Source organism: Pan paniscus, chromosome 22 (genome assembly GCF_029289425.2).
Source record: "Pan paniscus chromosome 22, NHGRI_mPanPan1-v2.0_pri, whole genome shotgun sequence".
In the NCBI taxonomy this organism is placed as follows: Eukaryota; Metazoa; Chordata; class Mammalia; order Primates; family Hominidae; genus Pan; species Pan paniscus.
In genome coordinates, this window is record NC_073271.2 from 33,185,961 (window position 1) to 33,206,529 (window position 20,569).

Genomic DNA, 20,569 nt, shown 5'->3' on the forward strand with positions numbered 1-20,569 from the left:
TGTCCGCGCTCCCTGGCGGCTGCGTGGGCTCTCTCGGCCTTGCAGGTGGCCCCCTTTGTGTTACTGCCCGTCTGTGGGCTGCGCGTCCCCTAGCGCGCGTGGCCGCGCCTTCTGCAATTGCGACCCCCGCCTAGAGCCTTGCTCGCGCAAGTGTGCGTCCTTGCGTGTCTCCGAGTGACGCAGAGTGTCTGCGCATGGGTCCTGTTGAGTGCGTGATCTCTTGTGTGCGGATTTAATTCTGTCGAGTGGGTATCTCTTGTGTGCAGGTTTCGTTGGTGAGCGTGAACGTTCGTGCACACCCCTTGCTGTGTGTGCGTGTCACGACTCTGTTGCCACCTGTTTTCGTGTGAACTGGCAGTCCAGTCCAGGGCCTGTCCCCACGGAACGGACCCAGGAGGAGGGTAACCTCGCCGCTCCTTTCGCCCCCGCGCCTCTTTCTGAGCATTCTCTCCCACAGACGCTAATGGGAAGGGGGGTGGACAGGATTGAGTCTGGCCAGCTGCTCCACAGTGTTGACGCTGCCAGTGTGGCCTCTTCAGCCAGCCTGTTCAGGGGACAGAATAGGGGGATCAAAGATAAAAAATGAAGCCGAGACGTAGGTGAATTTGGGCTGGTACCAGTGCGCCGTGCCTTTTCCAGTGGCGCCCTGGACGCCAAAACCCCCTCAGTTGCAGAGACCTTTCAAAATACATGCACTCTCCTACTGGGCGATGCGGTCCTTAGGCGTTCTTGATGATATTTAATGGTTTATAGAGTATTTTATGGCATTCACCTAAATCTCTTTCCATTTTGCCCAAGATCCTGGCGAGGGAAACAAGGTAGAAATTTTACAGATTTTACTCCTCCGGAGGGAGACTTTTCCTTATAACTACGACTCTAGTTAGGACATTTTTTTGTTGCAAGAAATTTGCGATTTATCCTAAGGAAAATGGGATATAGTATAAGGATACCTAGGGTAAGAAACTTCAAACCCATTGGAGACCCAGCTACTGCTCCGTTTGCTCAAGGTTTCGTGCTCTGCGCTCAAGGGCTGCGTTTTGGTGTCTTTGTTCTGCCCAATTTTCTTATTGTCTAATTTTCCTTTTTTTCTTTTAATTTTTGGAATATTTCAAATATCAAATACAGAGGGGGAGCTAACCAATCCATGATTCAGATTTTACAGACGTGATTATTTAATCTTCTGCCAAATTTACTTCAGATACTCTTTTTTTTTAAAGAAATAAAATTGCTCTCAGTTCCTTCCCCTCCTTTTCTAGAGATAGCCACTGCGTTGAGGTTTGTGTATATCTTTACTTTGCATATTTTATACTTTGATCATGGTGAATCCATACACAATATATATTATTGTTTGTTTTTAAACTTTAATGGTATTAAAATATACATGCCTTTTTGCAACTTGCTTTTTTTTTTTTGCTCAGCATCATATTTTGAGGTTTATATATGAACAAATTGAATGATTGTGTTATCTTTGGTTCATTCATTTTAATTGCTGGTATAGAATTGCGTTGTATGAATATACCATATTTATTTATACATTCCCCTGTTGATAGACTTTGAACTTCTTTCAGTTTTTGACTCTTAAAAACAGTCCTGCAATAAATATCTTTGTACTTGTCTGCTTGTGCACACATTTGGAAGTTTCTGTAGGAAGTACACCTAAGTAGTAGATTTGCCGGATTGTAGGCTATGTGCGTCTTCAATTTAACCAGGTATCACAGAAGCTCTCGAAGTGGTTGTACCAATTTTCACTGTCACTGGTGTTGAGTGAGAACACAATTTCCTCACAACCCTGCTAACACTTTATGTTATTAGACTTTACATTTTTGCCATCTCTTTACTGACCAGCTTCCTTATGACTTTTGGTTGCTGCTAAATTTGCTTGTAGCCACCTTGGCTTCTCTTGTAGCCCTGTGTCAGCCTATGGATTTATCTCTTATAGCTAATTGGCTTAGTCTTTATCTCCTTTGGTTCTCATAAGATTAATTCCAATGAACATTGTTGTATACCTAATGTATGTCAGATCCTATGATTGATGTATAGATAGAATTTCCATGATATGTTAAATATGTACCTCTTTAGTGGCAGGTGAGGTGATTTAATTAAAAGTATTTTTTTTCTTATGATGAATGTTTAAAAAATTTTTCTTTTCCTCTCCATTTTATTGTAGTATTTGATAAATTCAAAATATATGTAAAACATATGCAAGCTGTATAGCAGAACAATAAAATGAACGCCTATGAATTCACCACTCACTCCAATAATCAAAATGACCAGTATTGAATGTGCTTACTTCCAGAGGTGACTACCATCCTGAATTGTGTATATTATGCCTTGTTTTTAAAAATAATTTTATCAGATATGTATACATCCCTCAAAAATGTATTGTATGGTTTCTGTTGTTTTTGAGTGGAAAAAATCATATTGGGTATAGTTTCCTGGGACTTGCTTATTTCACTTGATGTTATGTTTCTGAGTTACTAATATTGGGTATTGATGTAAGTCATTAATTTTCACTGCTGTGTAATATTCCATGTGTGAATATAACACAGTGTATGCATTGTTCTGTTAATGGGCATTTTGGTTGTTTCTAGGTTTTGCTGTTATGAAGTTATATACTTTTTGGTTCACAGTTGTAAGAATTTTTCTAATTTTCACACTGGGGTATATGAGCCCCAGAGGAGTAATGAAGATTTGCTAAGGAATGTGTGGGTACAAATGATGTTAATGAATCAGTTTCTAGATCATTACATTCCATAGGTACTCTTTCCTAAAAATGGTAATGCCTGAGGCCTCCTGCTAGTGCTACTTTCTCACCTTGTGTTTCTAACATTGCACTTTACATAAGAAAGGCAAACCACAGGTTCTTGTGGAATCTTACTATGGCATTGCCCTAAGTGGGAAAACTCCCTTGGGGAAAACAAAGGGATTTTTTTTTTTTTGAGTGAAGTTTTGCTCTTTTTGCCCAGGCTGGAGTGCGATGGCACGATCTCGGCTCACTGCAACCTCTGCCTCCCAAGTTCAAGTGATTCTCTTGCCTCAGCCTCTGAGTAGCTGGGATTACAGGCGCGCACCACCACACCCGGCTAATTTTGTATTTTTAGTGGAGATGGGATTTCACCATGTTGGCTAGGCACGTCTTGAACTCCTGACCTCAGGTGATCTGCCCCACTCGGCCTCCCAAAGTGCTGGGATTACAGGGCACCGTGCCTGGCCTACAAAGGGATAATTTAAAATACCACTATAGTGTTAGGGAAAGCCTCTTTTAATCCTGGCACTTCCTCATCCATTTCCTTAAGAGATATATTTCCAATAAAGTTGCTTTTTTTTTTTTTATGTTATCAGGGTATATTTTTTGGCCAACCATATGCTGGTAATAATTATACATTTAAAAGAATGAGATAATCAGTTTTACTTTAAAATGTTACTGTGATATTCTAGAAATTTACCCTTTGCAATTATTTAATCTTATGGTGATATTTTTTAAATGTCATCTTAATGGGTAAAGGGTATGCAATTTTAAAAAGCACTTTTGGTGGTTTGCGAGCAAAAAAAAAAGGTTGAAATACCACCATGTTAATTTGTTCAGCAGCAAAAGAAAAAGAAAAGAGAAAGAAATACTGCCGTATCACTATAGTAAGCTGTTTGCTAGAAATGGGATTGCTAGATCAAGGGGTATGAATGATCAGCTTTACAAAATAATGTCAGATTACTTTCTGAAGGGGTTATATCAGTTTGTACTTTGGCCAGCAGTTTTGTCTGTTTATATACTTTGATCAACAGTGTGTAAGAGTTACAGTTGATCTACAACCTCTCCAACACTTGTTATTGTCAGACTTAATATTTGCCAATGGAATGGGTATGAAATGATGCATCATTGTGGTTTTAATTTGCATTTTTTGTTATTAATGAGATTGAGCATCTTTTGTATGTTTATGAACTGTCTTTGTTTCCTTTTTATGAAATATCTAGTCATATATTTTACCCTTTGTTCTGATGAGTTGTCTTTTAAAACTGGTAACATCGATTATGTGCGTTGTAAATATCTTTTTCTGGTTTGTGGCCTTTCTACTCTTTATGGTGTATTTTGGTGAACAGAAGTTCTTAATTTTAACATAATCTAATTGGAACCTTTCTTGCCCTGGGCTTATAAAGACATTCCTCTGTTTCTTTTTAGAGGTTTTAAAATGATGTCTTCCACATTTAAGTTCATAATTTATCTGGAATTGATTTTTGTGTATGTTCTGAGATAGTGATCCACACTGATTTTTTTTTTCTCCTGTGTGGTTCTAATTATCCCTGTACCATGTATTGAATTGGCCCTCTGTTCACCAGTGGTCTGCTGTGCCATCTCTTTTACATGTTTAGTTACTACCTGCATGGGTCTGTTTCTGGCTTGCCTTTCTGTGTCACTTGTCACCTTGTCTGTCTCTGTGTTCATACCACACTGTCTTAATCATTAATACTATAGTTTTACTTGAAATTTCGGTATCTGGGGAGGACTTGAATCTCACCTATTTTTGGTCATTTGTTCTTAAGAATTAGCTTGTTACATGACATGAAAAACCCTTTAGGTATTAATTATAATTAATTGAATCAGTTTGGGGGAGAATCGAAATCTTTAAGATTTTGATCCTTTTTATTTAAGAATATGGTATGTATCTCTATTTATGTAAAGTTTTAGTGTAGTTTTATAATATTCTCCATAGAGGTCTTCCACTTTTTCATATGTTAATTCCGATGTTATTGTTTTTGTTGCTATTATAAATGGTGGTGTTCTTAAAGATTCTATCTTAACTTATTTATTGTTAGTAAATATTTTAACTTATTTATTGTTAAATAGAAATTTAATGAATTTTTAAAAATATTGACCCTTTAGTCATCCACTTGATAAACTTACTACTTCTAATATTTTTTCTGAAATTCCTTTGTGTTTTCTGTGTGGATAATTATATCATTTGCAAATAGTGACAGTTTTAGTTCTTCTAGTTATTTTAGAAGAACTTTTAATTTATTCATTTTTTTTGGTCTTAAATGTGCTGCATACTTTATACTTATGTTCAATGGAAGTGATTAGGGTTGTTCATTAGAAGCGATTATAGTGGGCATAGAGTTCTTGTTCTCAATTTTAAAGAGAATATTTCTCAGCTGAGAATAACATTTGCTATGAATTTTTGTAGATACCTTTGATTAAGTTAGGGAAGTCTTTGCAGTTGTCACATGCTTTTCTGCATTTGTTGAGAATATCTTGTGTCTTTTCTCCTTTAATCTGTTAAATGTAATGAATTCCGTTTTATAGATTTAAAACTGTTCATTTTCTTTTATATTCTTTCTTGAGATAAACCCAAATTGGTCTTTATAGATTATATTTTTATGAACTACTAGATTGAGTTTGCTCATATTTTATTTAGATTTTTGTGTCTGTTTATGGCTAGAATCACTTCTCATTTTTCTTTATTGGCTGTCTTATCTGACTTGGGTATTAAAGTTACACTGACTTTATACCATGAGTTAGAGAATAGTTCCTCTTTTTCTGTTCCCTGGGAGAGTTTGGATTGGAGTGATTTGTTTCTTAAAAGCTTGGTGGAACTTAACTATAAGGTCATTTGGATCTAATGTTTTCTTCTTGGAGGTTTAGTAGTAATTAGCAGTTGAACAGTCATAGGACTGTTCAGGTATTCTATTTCTTTTAGTCAGTTTTGGTAAGTTTTAGAAATTTGTCCTTTCATCATAATTTTTAAGTTCTTCACATCAAGTTTATGGTATGGTTTTTTTTTTTTTTTTTTTTTTTAGATAGAGTCTCCCTCTGTTGCCCAGGCTGGAGTAGTGCAGTGGTGCCATCTCATTGCAACCTCTGCCTCCTGGGTTCAAGTGATTCTCCTGCCTCAGCCTCCTGAGTAGCTGGGATTACAGCTGTGCGCCACCATGCTTGGCCGATTTTTTTGTATTTTTAGTAGAGACGGAGTTTCACCATGTTGGCCAGGCTCCTCACAAACTCCTGACCTCAAGTGGTCTGCCCACCTCGGCCTCCCAAAGTGCTAGGATTACAGGCGTGAGCCACCACTCGTGGTATGGCATTAATTCTCTTTTTAATCTCTGTTTTATTTGTATATGTGTTCCCCTTTTCTCATGTTGAATATTATTTATGTCTGACTTCTCTTTCTTGATCAGTCTTAGTAAAAGTTTGTCCATATTTAAAATCTTGGCAAAGGATTAACTTTTGGCCTAATTTGTTCTATTATTTGTTTTTTATTTCGTTGATCTTTTTTCTCTTTTATTATTTCATTTTACTTTCAGTTTATTATTTTACTATTTTTCTCACTTAAATTACACACTTAATATTAATTTTCAACCATTCTTATTTCCTAGTATAAGCATGCAAGACTGTAAACTTCCTCAAAGTTCATTTTTGCTTATCTAACATAGTTTAATTTATAGTGTTTTCATTAACTTTCAAATCTAAGTATTTTTAAAATTTCTATTTTGATTTTTTCTTTGACTTATGAGTTACTTAGACATTTTTAAATTTTCAAATGTGTCTATATTGTTTTCCTTTAATTATTGATTTCTTAATTGTGTTGCCAGAGAATATTTTATCTTTTTAGCATTTTTTTTTTGCCCTTGCTTTATGGCCTTGTACATAGTGAATTATTAGAACTGTTCTGTGTACACTTGTGAAGAGTATATATTCTGTAATTGTTAAGTGTCTGTTAGGTAAAGCTAGTTATTTGTGTTGTTCTGATAGTCTTTATCCTTATTAATTTTGGTTTATCCTATCATTAACTGAGAGAAGTGTGTTGCAATATTCCACCATTACTAGTTTCTAACAGATTTCCTGTAGTTCTAACAATTTTTGTTCTTCTGTATTTTGAGACTTTTATTAGCTACATGCAAGCTTAACATTTTTTTCCTAGTGGCTCGAACCTTTACTATATTGTTATCTTCTCTAAGTTTGCTTCTTTGTCTTAGAGGCTTTTTGTCTGATCCCGTCTTTCTTTTGGTGCTAATTTACCTGGAATATTCTTTTCTTTCATTTTACTTTGATTTTTTTAGTGTCCTTACATTTTAAGTGTCTCTTATAAGGGACATACTACTGGATTTTTCTTTTAATCTCACCAGACAACTTCTGTCTTTTAATTGGTTATGTTCCAGGTGTCTTGGTTGGTGTTTGACTCAGTTTTAGATATTAAAAAAAATCTAAAAGTATTTTTATTTTACCTTTGTTCTTGACAGATCATTTTGATGGATGTACAATTGTAGGTTGGTGTTTCTTTTCTGTCAGTAGGGTAGGAATACTATTCTGCTGTTGCTTATACAAAGTGTGCTGCCAGTTTTATTTATGCCTTTTTTTTTTTTTTGAGGTGCAGTCTTGCTCTGTTGCTAGGCTGGAGTGCAGTGGCGCCATCTTGGCTCATTGCAACCTCCGCCTCCCAGATTCAAGCGATTCTTCTGCCTCAGACTCCCAAGTAGCTGGGACTACAGGCACCTGCCACCATGCCTGGCCAATTTTTGTATTTTTAGTAGAGATGGGGTTTCACCATGTTGGCCAGGATGGTCTTGATCTCTTGACCTCGTGATCTGTCTGCCTCAGCCTCCCAAAGTGCTGGGATTACAGGTGTGAGCCACTGCGCTCAGCCTATTTATACATTTTTGAAGAAAATATCATTTTTCTTTTAGTTACATTGGATTTTCTGTCTTTTGTGTTACATCATTTCACTTCTAAGTCTAGATAGAGATTATATTTATCCTATTTTGGATGCATGTATTTCATGATTCTGCATTTTGTCTTTCATGAGATCTAGAAGTTTCTGAGCCCTGTATTCTTTAAATATTATGTCTCATTAGTCTCTTCTCTCCTGCTGGAACTTTAACTGGATATATATATATACACTAAACTGTTTCCAGATCACTTATTCTCTATCTTTCATATTTTTTATCTCTTTGTTTCTCTTTACCAGAATTTACAGTGCTGGATAATTTCATAAGGCATATATTTTAGTTCACCAATTTTCTCTTCAGCTGTGCCTAATATCCTCTGTAACCCATCCTGTCTCTTTTTTTTCTTTTAACAATTGCATTTTTAGTTACTTTTTTTTTTTTTTTTTTAAGATGGAGTCTCTCTCTGTCGCCCAGACTGGAGTGCAGAGGCGCGATCTCAGCTCACTGCAAGCTCCGCCTCCCGGGTTCACGCCGTTCTCCTGCCTCAGCCTCCCGAGTAGCTGGGACTACAGGCGCCCGCCACCACGCCCGGCTAATTTTTTTGTATTTTTAGTAGAGACGGGGTTTCACCATGTTACCCAGGATGGTCTCGATCTCCTGACCTCGTCATCTGCTTGCGTTGGCCTCCCAGAGTGCTGGGATTACAGGCATGAGCCACCGCGCCCGGCCTCATTTTTAATTTCTAAAAGTTCTGCCTGGTTCTTTTTTGATATGTCCAGTCATTCTTCATGTTCTCATGTTATATGCTGATTTTTGTGACTCTATAGCTATTCTGTAGACTATATCAGACATTCCCAATGTCTGATATCCTTGAGGAGGGGGATGTCTAAATTTATTGCTTTTTTGTTTTTTTTTCTGTTGTCTCTCCTCAATGTAGCTGTCACCTCATGTGTTTGGTGATCATTGATTATGAACTTCTGTTTGATCTTTGTGGTGATCTTGAGAGTCTAATTTGAGGATGCTTTCTTTCTGAAAGCATTTTTATCAGCTTTGTCTGGGAGCCAGAAAGTTTAGCTGCCATCACTTTTGAGTTTCTACATTTTGCTTCTGGCCCAGGGCTCAGTGTCCTGATCCTATTACTGCTCTTGGCACCACTACTTGTAGCACTAAACTGTAGCCAGGTTTAATTTCTAGCTCAAGGTTTGTTGCTTTTGCGTGGAGAGGGTGCCTTCAAATGTTCCCCTATTTCTATGAGCTCAGCAAAAACATCCAAAAAGTGTTTTTTTTTTTAAATCTAGGATATACCTTTTTCCTCCCAACAGTACATTCCCCCAGAGTGTCTAGTTGACCATAACTGATGGGATCAGAAGCTCTTTATTTTAATATTTAATTTTAGTAGTATATTTTTGTTTGATTGTATTATAAAAAATTTTATGGTACCAAACAAGCTTTCTTGGTGATACCAACATTTCCATTAAAACTGGTTTACATCTAAGTTAAGATTTGAGTTATCCTAAAGAAAAGTATTAAGTAAATAGCAGTACAGATGGCAAGTGGATTGCACAATATATCCTCTGGATCCATAGTGACCCTGCAGAGATAAACCTGTGATGGTCAAACAGTGTGAAAACTGCTGTCAGAGACATGGGCAGGGTGCTCTTGTTTACAGAGAAGAGGTGCAAAAATCAACTTGATGGTAGTGGGAAGATCAGGAAATGCTTCCTGAAATTGAGTATTAAGAACTAATAGACATTAGGTGGTTGCAGAGTAAGTTTTGTTTAGGAAGGACAAGCAGTTGGGTATGACTGGCTTCTAGGTTGTGTGTTGTGGAGTGACTGGGGATAAAAGCAGGAGCAAGATCACAAAAGGTCTTCTATGCTTATATTAGGGAAGTTGGACTTTATTCTCAAGCTGAAGGGAAGTTGTTGCATGGTTTTAAGCAGTAAAGTGATATGATCAGAGTTTTAGAGGATGCCAAGATTGAAGGCAAGTCTGACCAGTTAGGAGACTGCTTGCTAAATTAGTTCAGAGGAGAAACAGTGAAGGCAGTGGCACTGGGCATGAAGAAGTATATGTGTGCTAATTTTAGATTTCTTAGGGAAGCAGAAATGACAAGAGTTAGTGGTCCGTTGGACAGAAATATTGAAGGAGACTGGGGAGTCTAGGTTGACTCCCAGGGTTTAGGTTTGGGCAGTAAAATGGCATGTAGAACAATTAACTGATAAACAGCATACAGAAAGAGGAAAGAACTTCATTTCATATGTTTGTTTTTGAGGAAAAGATGTTTGTTTTTGAACTTCCTGATTCAGAGGGGCTTGTGGGACATCTTGGTTAAGATCCTGTAGTAGTTCTAGTAGGGTCTAGAAGTCAAGAGATACAACCCCACCTGGAAGGATTTGGGAGTCTTCAGCATTTGGAATTTTGGAAGCCATTGTTTACTGCAGTGCATATGAGATAATTTAAATTGGTACATAGATAAACACTTGAAAAAATTTTAATAGATAGGAATTTAATGTGTATGAGAAACATAACTTGCACATCTAACCTTTGATAATCATGGACATTATCACTTAGGCCAAGTGAGCTCAATAAAAGGGAAATATTAACTAAAAATATATGTGATACATGGAAATGGCAAAAATCACGGTGAAGCTATGCAAACGATGGAAGTTCAGAAAGTGCTGTGTTAAGTCATGGGTGTGGTGGATAAATTCACCCAAGGAGAGAGTAAGAGTGAGAAGAAAAGAGAGTTGACATTGGGTGGCAGGGAATGGAGAAGAAGAACCCATGAAGGAAACTGAGGAAGAGCAGCCAGACGAATAGGAGGAAAACCAGGAGAAGATGGTCTTTGGAGTCCAAATGAAGAGTTCTGAGGAGGAAGTGGTCCACAGCGTCAAGTAAGTTGTAAGCTGAAAAGTGCTCTTTGGATTTAGCAATTAAGGTAGACTATTTAGCTGGAAGCATCCAAACAGTGGATTTTAAAAATACTCATCTAACATTAATGTTAATGATAGCTGGTATTTATAGCATTTCCCATATACCTGGTACTCTTCTAAGCTCTTTACATGTATTAACAGATTGATCAGGTAGGTAGTATCGTTATCCCCATTTGATATGCGAGGAAACACAGAGGAAGCACAGAGAGGTTAAGTAACTTGCCCAGGATCACACACCCAAGGAAACAAGAGAGCCAGGACTCAAGCCCAGAGTCTTGGCTGCAGAGTCCCTGTTCTTAACCACTTTGTCACATTGCCTCTCTAGTTAAAAACAAAATACAAGGCCGGGTGCGGTGGCTCACGCCTGTAATCCCAGCACTTTGGGAGGCCAAGGCGGGCGGATCACAAGGTCAGGAGTTCAAGACCAGCCTGGCCAATATGGTGAAATCCTGTCTCTACTAAAAATACAAAAATTAGCGGGCGTGGTGGTGGGCACCTGTAGTCCCAGCTACTTGGGAGGCTGAGGCAGGAGAATCGCTTGAACCCAGGAAGTGGAGGTTGCAGTGAGCCGAGATCGTGCCAATGCACTCCAGCCTGGGAGACAGAGTGAGACTCTGTCTCAAAAAAACAAACAAACAAACAAACAAACCAAAACAAAATAGAAAATAAAATATACCCCAGTGTCGTAATTACAGTACAATTGGTGCTGTGTGTGTTATCAGTGAGATTTGCTAGGCTTGAATGACCAGTATCAGTCTGCCAGGTATGAGCACATTAATTGTATTGTAATTGACGCCATGATGTGTGGGCTGTGACAGTTCTTGGCTCTTTCTGTATTTTATGCCAAAAAAATTTGTAAGACAAGTGAGATTAGCATATACCTCATATTATGTGCTATAGTTTGGGTGCTCCAGTATCTTATGTTTTCTGGTCATTGTTCACTTTTAGAGTTAAATTTTTTAAACTCTAGAAATATTCATGCAGAATAGGTCAGGTTCTAGACATTATAGATAACCAGTCTTTTGTGGAACGTCATTAATGATCCTAATGAAAGCAGTTTCCCTTGAATGGTCGAAGTGGAAACCAAATTGTTAGGAAACTGACAGTGAATGAGAATGGAGGATTCAGATGGGTGAAAAACAAAGAGTTCTTGATGAAGTTGAAGAATGGCTGTGGTAGGAAATCAGGAAGACATGAGCCGTAATGACTCTTGGCTATGGTCAGAGAGGAGCTAATAAAGATTTAAGAACTGGTTTCGACCCAGGTAGTGATCTGAGGTGTCCCCCTGGGGTGGGAGAGCCTAGTGAGGTAGGCAGTGAAGTTCATGTTAGTTGAGGAGGTTGTTAAACTACAAGGCTAGGATATTGTGTGCATGGACCTCGATGTGGCTGGGATGATGATAGAATTTGGAGGAAAGAGAAAAACACTGTGAACTAGTTGCCAGTGATCTTGAAATGTGACAGTAACCAAGAGATAAATAGGTGACAATGACAGGAAAATTAGATGTAGTAAAAGAGAGTGTTTGAGAGCAGAAGCTATGGCAACTAAAGACTGGATTTGAATCCTTCCTAGCTTGGTGACATGAGCAAATTACTTGATTTAAGTGAGCATTTTCCCATCTGTACAGTGGAGATGACGATAATTGTGCCTGCTAAGAAGAATCGCCCTGAAGATTAGTGAAATAATGCATGTAAAACATTTGGTACAGTATGTGACACATAGTACAAATAGTTTTCTAGGAAGATTGTTATTATTCTTCACTTGTGATATTGTGAAGTTTTCATACAGCAAATTGGACATCGTGAGATGGATTGATTAAATAAATAGATTTGAACTTCAAGGACTGGTAGTGGTCTTGCTTTGGAAAGAAGAAACTTGGTTTATCCTAATAATAGTAGGATAATAATGGTGAAGTGATAGGTACAAGTAATAGTTCTTATGATGCGCTGGTGATGATAGGAAAAGAAAGCTATTATATGGGCAAGAGCTAGAAGTAATAAAATGGTGCATTTTTCAGTGATGTTTGGCCTATGTAGCTATTCTCTGATAACTATAAAAATCCTTATTATTGAAGTTTCTTCAGGAAAAAAAAACCCTTAGTCTGAAACTTTAGCACCAATCCCCCTTGCCCCCCATTGAAATACGTATTTTTAAAACATGGCTTTTGATAATGTGAGGGTTTTTTCCTTTTTGTGATTTAGCAGTGCTGATTGTGTATTGCAGTAGTTGTGAGAGCATTAGAAGCAGCAGTCAATAGGAGGATGGAAGGTCTGGATGCCGCCTTGGGGAGTTAGGAGATTGGCAGACTTACCCTGTACCACTCTAGCCCTACTCCTTTGCCCAAGACAGAAACACACTGAGATGGATAGGAGAATATGAGCAGTTGATAGGAAAGTTCTCAGTGGAGTCAGGATTTAGGTCAGGCCAGGAGATTGAGAATATAACAGTTTGTGTATGATGAAATGGCATATTTCACAGAATGCAGTAAAAGCAGGTAGGGTACAAGTGCAGCAACGGGAAGATGTCTTTTCTTCATTCAGCAAACACTTATTTGAGAGCTTACCATGTGCTAGGCACATACAAAGATAAATAAGATGCCCTTAATGATCCTCCATTTAAAGGAGACATGTAAACAGGTTAACTTAGAGTAGAGATGGTGAATATGTGAACCTGAGGAAAGGAAGAAATAGATTAAATTATCTGGAGAGAGAGGAAAAGTCAGCAGAATGGGGACGAGAATCTTTCGGAGCTCAGTGTTCTGATAGGAGTTATTTCCTTGGGCATAGGTTCCAAGTATTTTTCTAATATACCATAGAAGCCAGGAAAACTTTCTTCTGTTATCTCAAATGATTTAATTACTGACTTGAGTTTGTGTTGTCTCCTTAGACTTGTGCACCATGGACAATTTTGCTGAGGGAGATTTCACTGTGGCGGATTATGCCTTGTTAGAAGATTGCCCTCATGTGGATGATTGTGTCTTTGCTGCTGAATTTATGACCAATGATTATGTTCGTGTGACTCAGCTTTACTGTGATGGGGTGGTAAGTAGGTTTGCTAATTTTTCATTTTTGACATTGTGTATTGAAGGTTTTCTGGTTTAGGGCTATCTGAGTAAAGATGTTTTTGTGGTACGTGCGTTTTGACAGGGAGGTACACATGCTGTTGAAAAGTTGATTTGAGAAGGGAAAGTAAGCACTGGCTCAAAAATAAGATTGTGGAGTGCCAGAGAATGAGTGGTGGCGAAAGGTGGTTTTCTGACAGGGCATAAGAAAAGCTCTTGGGGAGAGCCATAGAAGCAAACTCAGGTAATACTGTAAAAAGGGTCTCAAATTAAGACTCTTTGGCTGAAGATGTGTTTGAAGCATATAAATAAATGCCCACTGAAAGTTCTTTGGTTAGTTCTGATAATCCTTAGATTAAAAATCAGGAACATTTTACTAGACACAAATCAAAATAATTTTCTTCTTTTTAGGGTGTGCAATATAAAGATTATATCCAAAGTGAGAGGAATTTAGGTGAGTACGTTGGTATTTTTAATGTTAATTTATGGAAAGACTACAAAGGGAGGTCCATCCATCCTGTCATAGCAATACAACAGATTTATATACCTTTTAAAAATGTATTCTTAACTAGTTTTTCACTAGAAATCAGAACTTTTCTTTGTTAAAATAGAGTTTTAGCCAGCACTTAAATATTCTTAACATTTAACAGGCTAGAATACTTCATTCATTCATTTCTTCCCTCTCCGTATCCATTTTTGCCTTTTTACTATTAAGTGTTGATTCATTAAAAAAATGAGGCACAAACATTAATTTTAAACTTTTTTTTTTTTAATTAAGAATTTGACATCTGCAGTATATGGTGTAGTAGACCAATTTCTGTCCTGCAAGATTATTGTGATGCCATTAAAATAAACATCTTCTGGCCACTTCTGTTTCAACATCAAAACAGTTCCGTAATATCACGATTGCATCCCTGTGTGGACGCCAAGTAAGTTACTATATGGTACTCATTTTGTGTGGACAGTAATAAACATGTTACCCAATACCAAGAAATGCAAGTTCAATGGAAGGCTTATGTCTTATTCTTGTATGCTGCTCAACTTTTGTGTAATAGGGTGGAAAAAACAAATACTTGAGATTTGGATATGAATGAATAGTTGTAACATAATCAGTGAAATTCTGAATAGTACTAGATGGTAGACTGGAAGCTGAGTCAGGAGGAATTAACATGTTTGTTTATAAGTATCAGTGTTATAGTGCAGAAGAGAGGAAAAAGATACAGTATTTTGTTCATTTAATAAATAGCTTAGTTATTGTTACCTAGAGTGAAGAAAAAGAGAACTTATTTTTTAATGGTTTGAGATATATAGCTAAGCATAAAGTTCAATGAATTTGTATATATGAGAATCTAATCTTTTAAAAAATAAATTTGTCTTTAAGCAATTCACGTGCTTCTGAGATAAATTTGAAGAAACTACAACATCTTGAGTTGATGGAAGATATTGTGGATTTGGCAAAGAAAGTTGCTGTAAGTGGTAGAATGTAGGTTCCCCCGAGCCCTTGGTTTAAATAATAGAAGCATTCATATGGTGTTAGGCTCAAATGACTAATTTATAGCAATTAACAGGTAATGGTTTTAGTTTTGGTTAACCTGAGATGAATCTGCTGTCCATCAGTGCATGCTCAGTATTTGAGAGATCAGGGAGATGGCTGATGTCATGGTTCTACGCTGGGGACCAGGACTGCATCTTGTCATTAAAGGATAGAAATTGGAACTTGTCACAGAAAGTGGGGTATGGGTTCATGAAAACCTTTGCCACAGGTTCTGAAAGTGATGTGCTCTATCTGTTGATATAAAATCACATCACCATCAACAAATATTTTGTCTTTGGGTAGGTAGACTTTATCAGGGCAGATTTGAGGAGGTGTCCTTCCTTATGCTATTGAGATAAGTTGAGATTTTTGTGGTTTTTAATTTTTTTTTGAAAGCTGTTGGATAGCTTTTTAAATTTCAGTTGGTTATGGAGTCAAGTGTTGTTCTTGGTACTATTAAATTTAGAAAGGGCATTCTGATGTTTATTTTCTGCAGTAGTTATTTGCAGTAACATACAAACCAGTGTACCTTTATAAAAAAATTTAAGTGCAATGAACTTTATTATTATTATTATTTTTGAGATGGAGTCACCCTCTGTCGCCCATGCTGGAGTGCAGTGATGAGATCTTGGCTCACTGCCATCTTCGCCTCCTGGATTCAAGCGATTCTCCTGCCTCAGCCTCCCGAGTAGCTGGGACTGTAGGCGCCTGCCACCATGCCCAGTTAACTTTTGTATTTTTAGTAGAAACGGGGTTTCACCATGTTGGCCAGGCTGGTCTCGAACTCCTGACCTCAGATGATCCACCCGCCTCGGCCTCTCAAAGTGCTGGGATTACCAGTGTGAGCCTGTAGAAACCTCGCCTCTACTAAAAATACAAAAATTAGCCGGGTGGTAGTGGCACGTGCCTGTAATCCCAGCTAGTTGGGAGGCTGAGGCAGGAGAATCGCTTGAGCCTGGGATGTGGAGGTTGTGGTGAGCTGAGACTGCGCCACTGCACTCCAGCCTGGGTGACAGAGTGAGACCCTGTCTCAAAAAAGAAAAAAAAAAATTCACATGTCTAAAGATTATACTAAGTTATTTTACTACTAGAACCCTATGGGAGACTATTTTGGAATTCTTGTCTTAAGATCTTAAGGGGTAACTTGGTCATGTAAATGCTTGTCGGAAGTGTACTACTGAGTACATATAGTAGTGTTCCTAAAATGTAGGCCATTTTTCTGTTAGAAAATTCAAGTAGAATTGACGGAATAAGGAAAAAATATGTCCTTTTTTATTTTTCAGAATGATTCATTCCTTATTGGAGGCTTATTGAGAATTGGTTGTAAAATAGAAAATGTAAGTGTTAAACACTGAAACTGGCACAGCCACTGTGGATGAGTGGCAGTCATCTCACTGCTCATTTCCCCTTGCATTGAGTCCATACACTCAATGTTCTATATGTGGTATTTGGTAGTATTGACTTCTATATTTTCCTTAAGGAGACTCCTCATTTTGGGGGTTTGGATCATTTTCTCTTTTTTTTTTTTTTTACCCATGTACATAGTGTAATTTTGAGCCTATTTTACAAGTTGATTCTTTTTCTCTTTTAGATTATTTACCTGGCTTATGTTTCCCCAAATGAAATTATTAGGCCTCTGGTATGAATATTTTTTGTTATGTAATTACTAGGTAATCTCCAGATTCAATGTTAAACCAATTTTTAATGATACTGATGCCATAAACATCTATGTTTACCTTAAGCCCATTGTTAACTTTAATTTTTGAAGTTACTTTAGACATTAGAAGTACAAATAACATTTCTGTGAATTCTTGATCCTTCATGGAGATCACTGCACTGAGTGCCCATTTGCCCAGCCACATCTTCCTCTTGTTCTTTATCTCCTTATTCTTCTGTTTGCCACAGACCACGTAAAATATGTAGTTCCTTTGGAGAACTTTAATCTGTAAATTTAACCTTGGGGTAAGGATGGAAGTCTTTGTGTAGATGAGATCTGAGAACCCTCATCCACCTTGTTATATTGCACTTGCCTGCTACCCCAGGCAGTCCGGCCAGGTTGTAGACCTCAAATTCCAGGTCTGTAGTAATTGCAGAAGCATCTTGAGCTCTGAGGGTGGCCTGAGGTCACCTGAAGAGGTAACATATATGAGTCCATGGTATCTGTTAATTTATATGTCAGAGTCTGTCTACTCTAGGTTACATGCCAGAGTAGCAAAAAAATAAGTGGTTGTACCAGTTTTGTAGTAAGGATCTGAAATACTTGCATAAGATGAATTTATAATGCCACATGCAAATTTAGAATTAATAACCAAAGCCCCATTCTTCATTTCTCTTTTGAAACAGAAAATCTTGGCAATGGAAGAAGCTCTGAATTGGATAAAATATGCAGGCGATGTAACAATTCTAACTAAATTAGGATCAATTGACAATTGTTGGCCTATGTTAAGTATTTTCTTTACTGAATGTAAGTATAAATGCTTTAAATTGTTACTTGACTCAGTTTTTAAAGGTGTTTGGGAAAATGAGATATGTAGTTAAGTGATTTCTGATTTATCTTAGAATTTAAAAAAATGTTTTTATTTTGTTATATATGGTTGAAAAAGAGAATTTCTTTTTTTTATTATTTATTTATTTATTTTGAGGCAGATTCTTGCTCTGTTGCCCAGGCTGGAGTGCAGTGGTGCAGTCTCTGCTCACTGCAAGCTCCGCCACCTGGGTTCACGCTATTCTCCTGCCTCAGCCTCCCGAGTAGTTGGGACTATGGGCGCCTGCTACCACGCCTGGCTAATTTATTGTATTTTTAGTAGAGACAGGGTTTCACCGTGTTCACCAGGTTGATCTCGATCTCCTGACCTCGTGGTCTGCCTGCCTTGGCCTCCCAAAGTGCTGGGATTACAGGCGTGGGCCACCGTGCCTGGCCGAAAAAGAGAATTTCAAACTGATAGTTTTATTCTATATTTTCTGTCTTAATTATTTTTATGACATTGTACTTTAAAAATTTTCACTGAATGGATATTGTAAGTTGTTATATGTAATACTCAAAGAGACCACAACTGGGTAGTCTCCTTTGTAAAAAAAAGTCACTGAAGCTAAGCTTATGATTTTTATTTTCTTCATGAATCTGTTATTCTTTTATGTATGAGGTAACTGCCTTACATATTTCTTTTACTTTGTGAAATATTTTTCTTTAAAGCATTTGAATATTAGCAGTGTTTTTATAGTATAGTTATAGGAATCTTGAAACAGGAAAGGTTTGGCTTTTCAGTAGATGATGACCAATAATTTACCATCTCTGCTGAGATAAAGGCAAATTTTGCACTATTGACTTAAGTGCTAGAAAGGAATTAAATGAAGACACATCTTTCTCATAGGTTTATTAGACACTGGGGTGTATTACACTGATAGAGGTTGTTCTCTTCATTGTTTTGGAGGCCCTTAATTATAAGCTAGATTTTATGGTGGAAGTAGAGAAGCAGTATCTTGTACTAGGTACACCTCTTTAGGCTTATAGCTGATTTTTTACATTCTATTTTCTTTATAATAGCTCTGCAAGGTGGCTGTTACTATCTTTGTTTTAGCAGTGAGCACACTGACTTTGAGAGGTTAAGTGTTGTTTCTGCAGTATAGTAAGTAGTAGGTAAGACTAGATAAGTCAGATCTCTCTGATCTCAAAGCCCAGGTTTTATTCCATGTAATCTTACTCTGTCCCTTAGAATTTCTTTATTTGGTGACTTTCTTAGGTCCTTTATTGAATCTTAAAGTTTAGGTGCTCTTTTCACTTTAGAAATGAATATGTTTGGCTAGAGGCTTAACTATAGTTTTGTTGCAATAAATTTTTTTTTGCCACTTTAAAATATCCTTTTTATATAATAGCTTACAATGTAGAAAATGAGGCCCGATAAACTTTAGTTACTTACTGCATCTTAATTAGTTTATTAAATTTTTATAATAATAGTGTTTCAAATAACTTCTCATTGTAACATTTTACTCATGAGAGTCAAAATACTGAATAAAAACATTTGAAAGTATTTATTTAAAATATGTTGAGCATCAAAAATCCAAAATCTGAAATACTCCAAAATTTGAAACTTTTTGAGCTTCGCTATGACACTCAAAGGAAATGCTCGCTGGGCGCGGTGGCTCACACCTGTAATCCCAGCACTTTGGGAGGCCGAGGCGGGTGGATCACGAGGTCAGGAGATCGAGACCATCCTGGCTAACATGGTGAAACCCTGTCTCTACTAAAATTACAAAAAAAATTAGCCAGGTGTGGTGGCACATGCCTGTAATCCCAGCTACTCGGGAGGCTGAGGCAGGAGAATCGCTTGAACCCGGGAGGCGGAGTTTGTGGTGAGCCAAGATCATGCCATTGCACTCCAGTCTGGGCAACAAGAGTGAAACTCCATCTCAAAAAAAAAAAAAAAAAAAAAAAAAGGAAATGCTCATTGGAGCATTTTGAATTTTTGGATTTGGGATACTCACCCAGTATAATGCAAATATTCCAAAATCCAAAATTATCCAAAATCCAAAACACTTCTGATCCCAAGCATTTTGAATAAGAGATACTCAGTCTTTATATTAAATAGATTGTAGAAAGTAGTTTTCCAGGTTTTTGTTTTCATGCATTTTTATTGAATATTGTGCATGGTATACCATACATGCTTGACAGTGTTTATTGAATTGACTTAAGTAATTATGTGGCCTATTTGGAATATGTTATGACAGAGCATTTATTGTAAATACAATTACAACTAATATAATAATAAAGGTTTTTTATTGCTAGAAATAAAAAGTGAGATTAGATTCATAGCAAGCAATAACTGATGTTTTCTGCAACATTTTATCAGTTTATTTTTTTACTGAGTTATTTAATAGACATAAAAGGTTACAAGAAACATGTGCTATTTAGAAAGAATAATAATATAGGACCGTTGTGGACTCACCTAACTTAAGAATTAGAATATTATCAATACCAATTTGTTTTTTTTAACAAATGTTCTCTCTTGCTCTCTCCTAAAAATAAAATTTAGACAAGTACCACATAACTAAAATTGTAATGGAAGACTGCAGTTTGCTTGAAGAACTTAAAACTCAAAGTTGTATGGATTGTATAGAGGTGAGAATGAATATTATAAATATATTTTAAGATTTGCCCATTAGAACTTTTTAACACTCAGAGGAAGTTAATAAAACTGCTGACAACATACAATTCATAAAATTGGATGACATATTTGAGGGAAAGAACTAATATCTTGATCAGAGTTTCCTAATGATTTAAAAACCATTAATTGAAAGTGAAAATTTGGTTTTTAAAAACTTTAGTCTTTAATGAGTTGAAGAAATATGATTTTCTTTGGTAACAGCTGGGATGTAATTCACGTG

General features: G+C 37.0%; 1 protein-coding gene across 17 annotated transcripts in view; it reads left to right on the forward strand.

Moving 5' to 3' along the window:
- Positions 1 to 20,569, forward strand: part of TTC3 (tetratricopeptide repeat domain 3) — a 129,503-nt gene that overhangs the window by 653 nt on the left and 108,281 nt on the right. For 3 of the 17 annotated variants that reach the window (XM_063601373.1, XM_063601375.1, XM_063601379.1), the window contains exons 2-9: positions 13,479 to 13,633; positions 14,065 to 14,107; positions 14,432 to 14,582; positions 15,035 to 15,122; positions 16,471 to 16,524; positions 16,779 to 16,826; positions 17,531 to 17,651; positions 20,218 to 20,303. The exons of 6 other annotated variants lie outside the window; for them this stretch is intronic. In XM_063601373.1, the coding sequence (XP_063457443.1) occupies positions 13,490 to 13,633; positions 14,065 to 14,107; positions 14,432 to 14,582; positions 15,035 to 15,122; positions 16,471 to 16,524; positions 16,779 to 16,826; positions 17,531 to 17,651; positions 20,218 to 20,303 (735 nt within the window). In that variant the 5' untranslated portion in view covers positions 13,479 to 13,489. Of the gene's footprint in view, positions 1 to 9,222; positions 10,554 to 13,478; positions 13,634 to 14,064; positions 14,108 to 14,431; positions 14,583 to 15,034; positions 15,123 to 16,470; positions 16,525 to 16,778; positions 16,827 to 17,530; positions 17,652 to 20,217; positions 20,304 to 20,569 lie in introns of those variants that run through there. 8 more of the 17 variants (XM_055105231.2, XM_055105234.2, XM_055105229.2 and 5 more) reach the window with 5 other exon arrangements.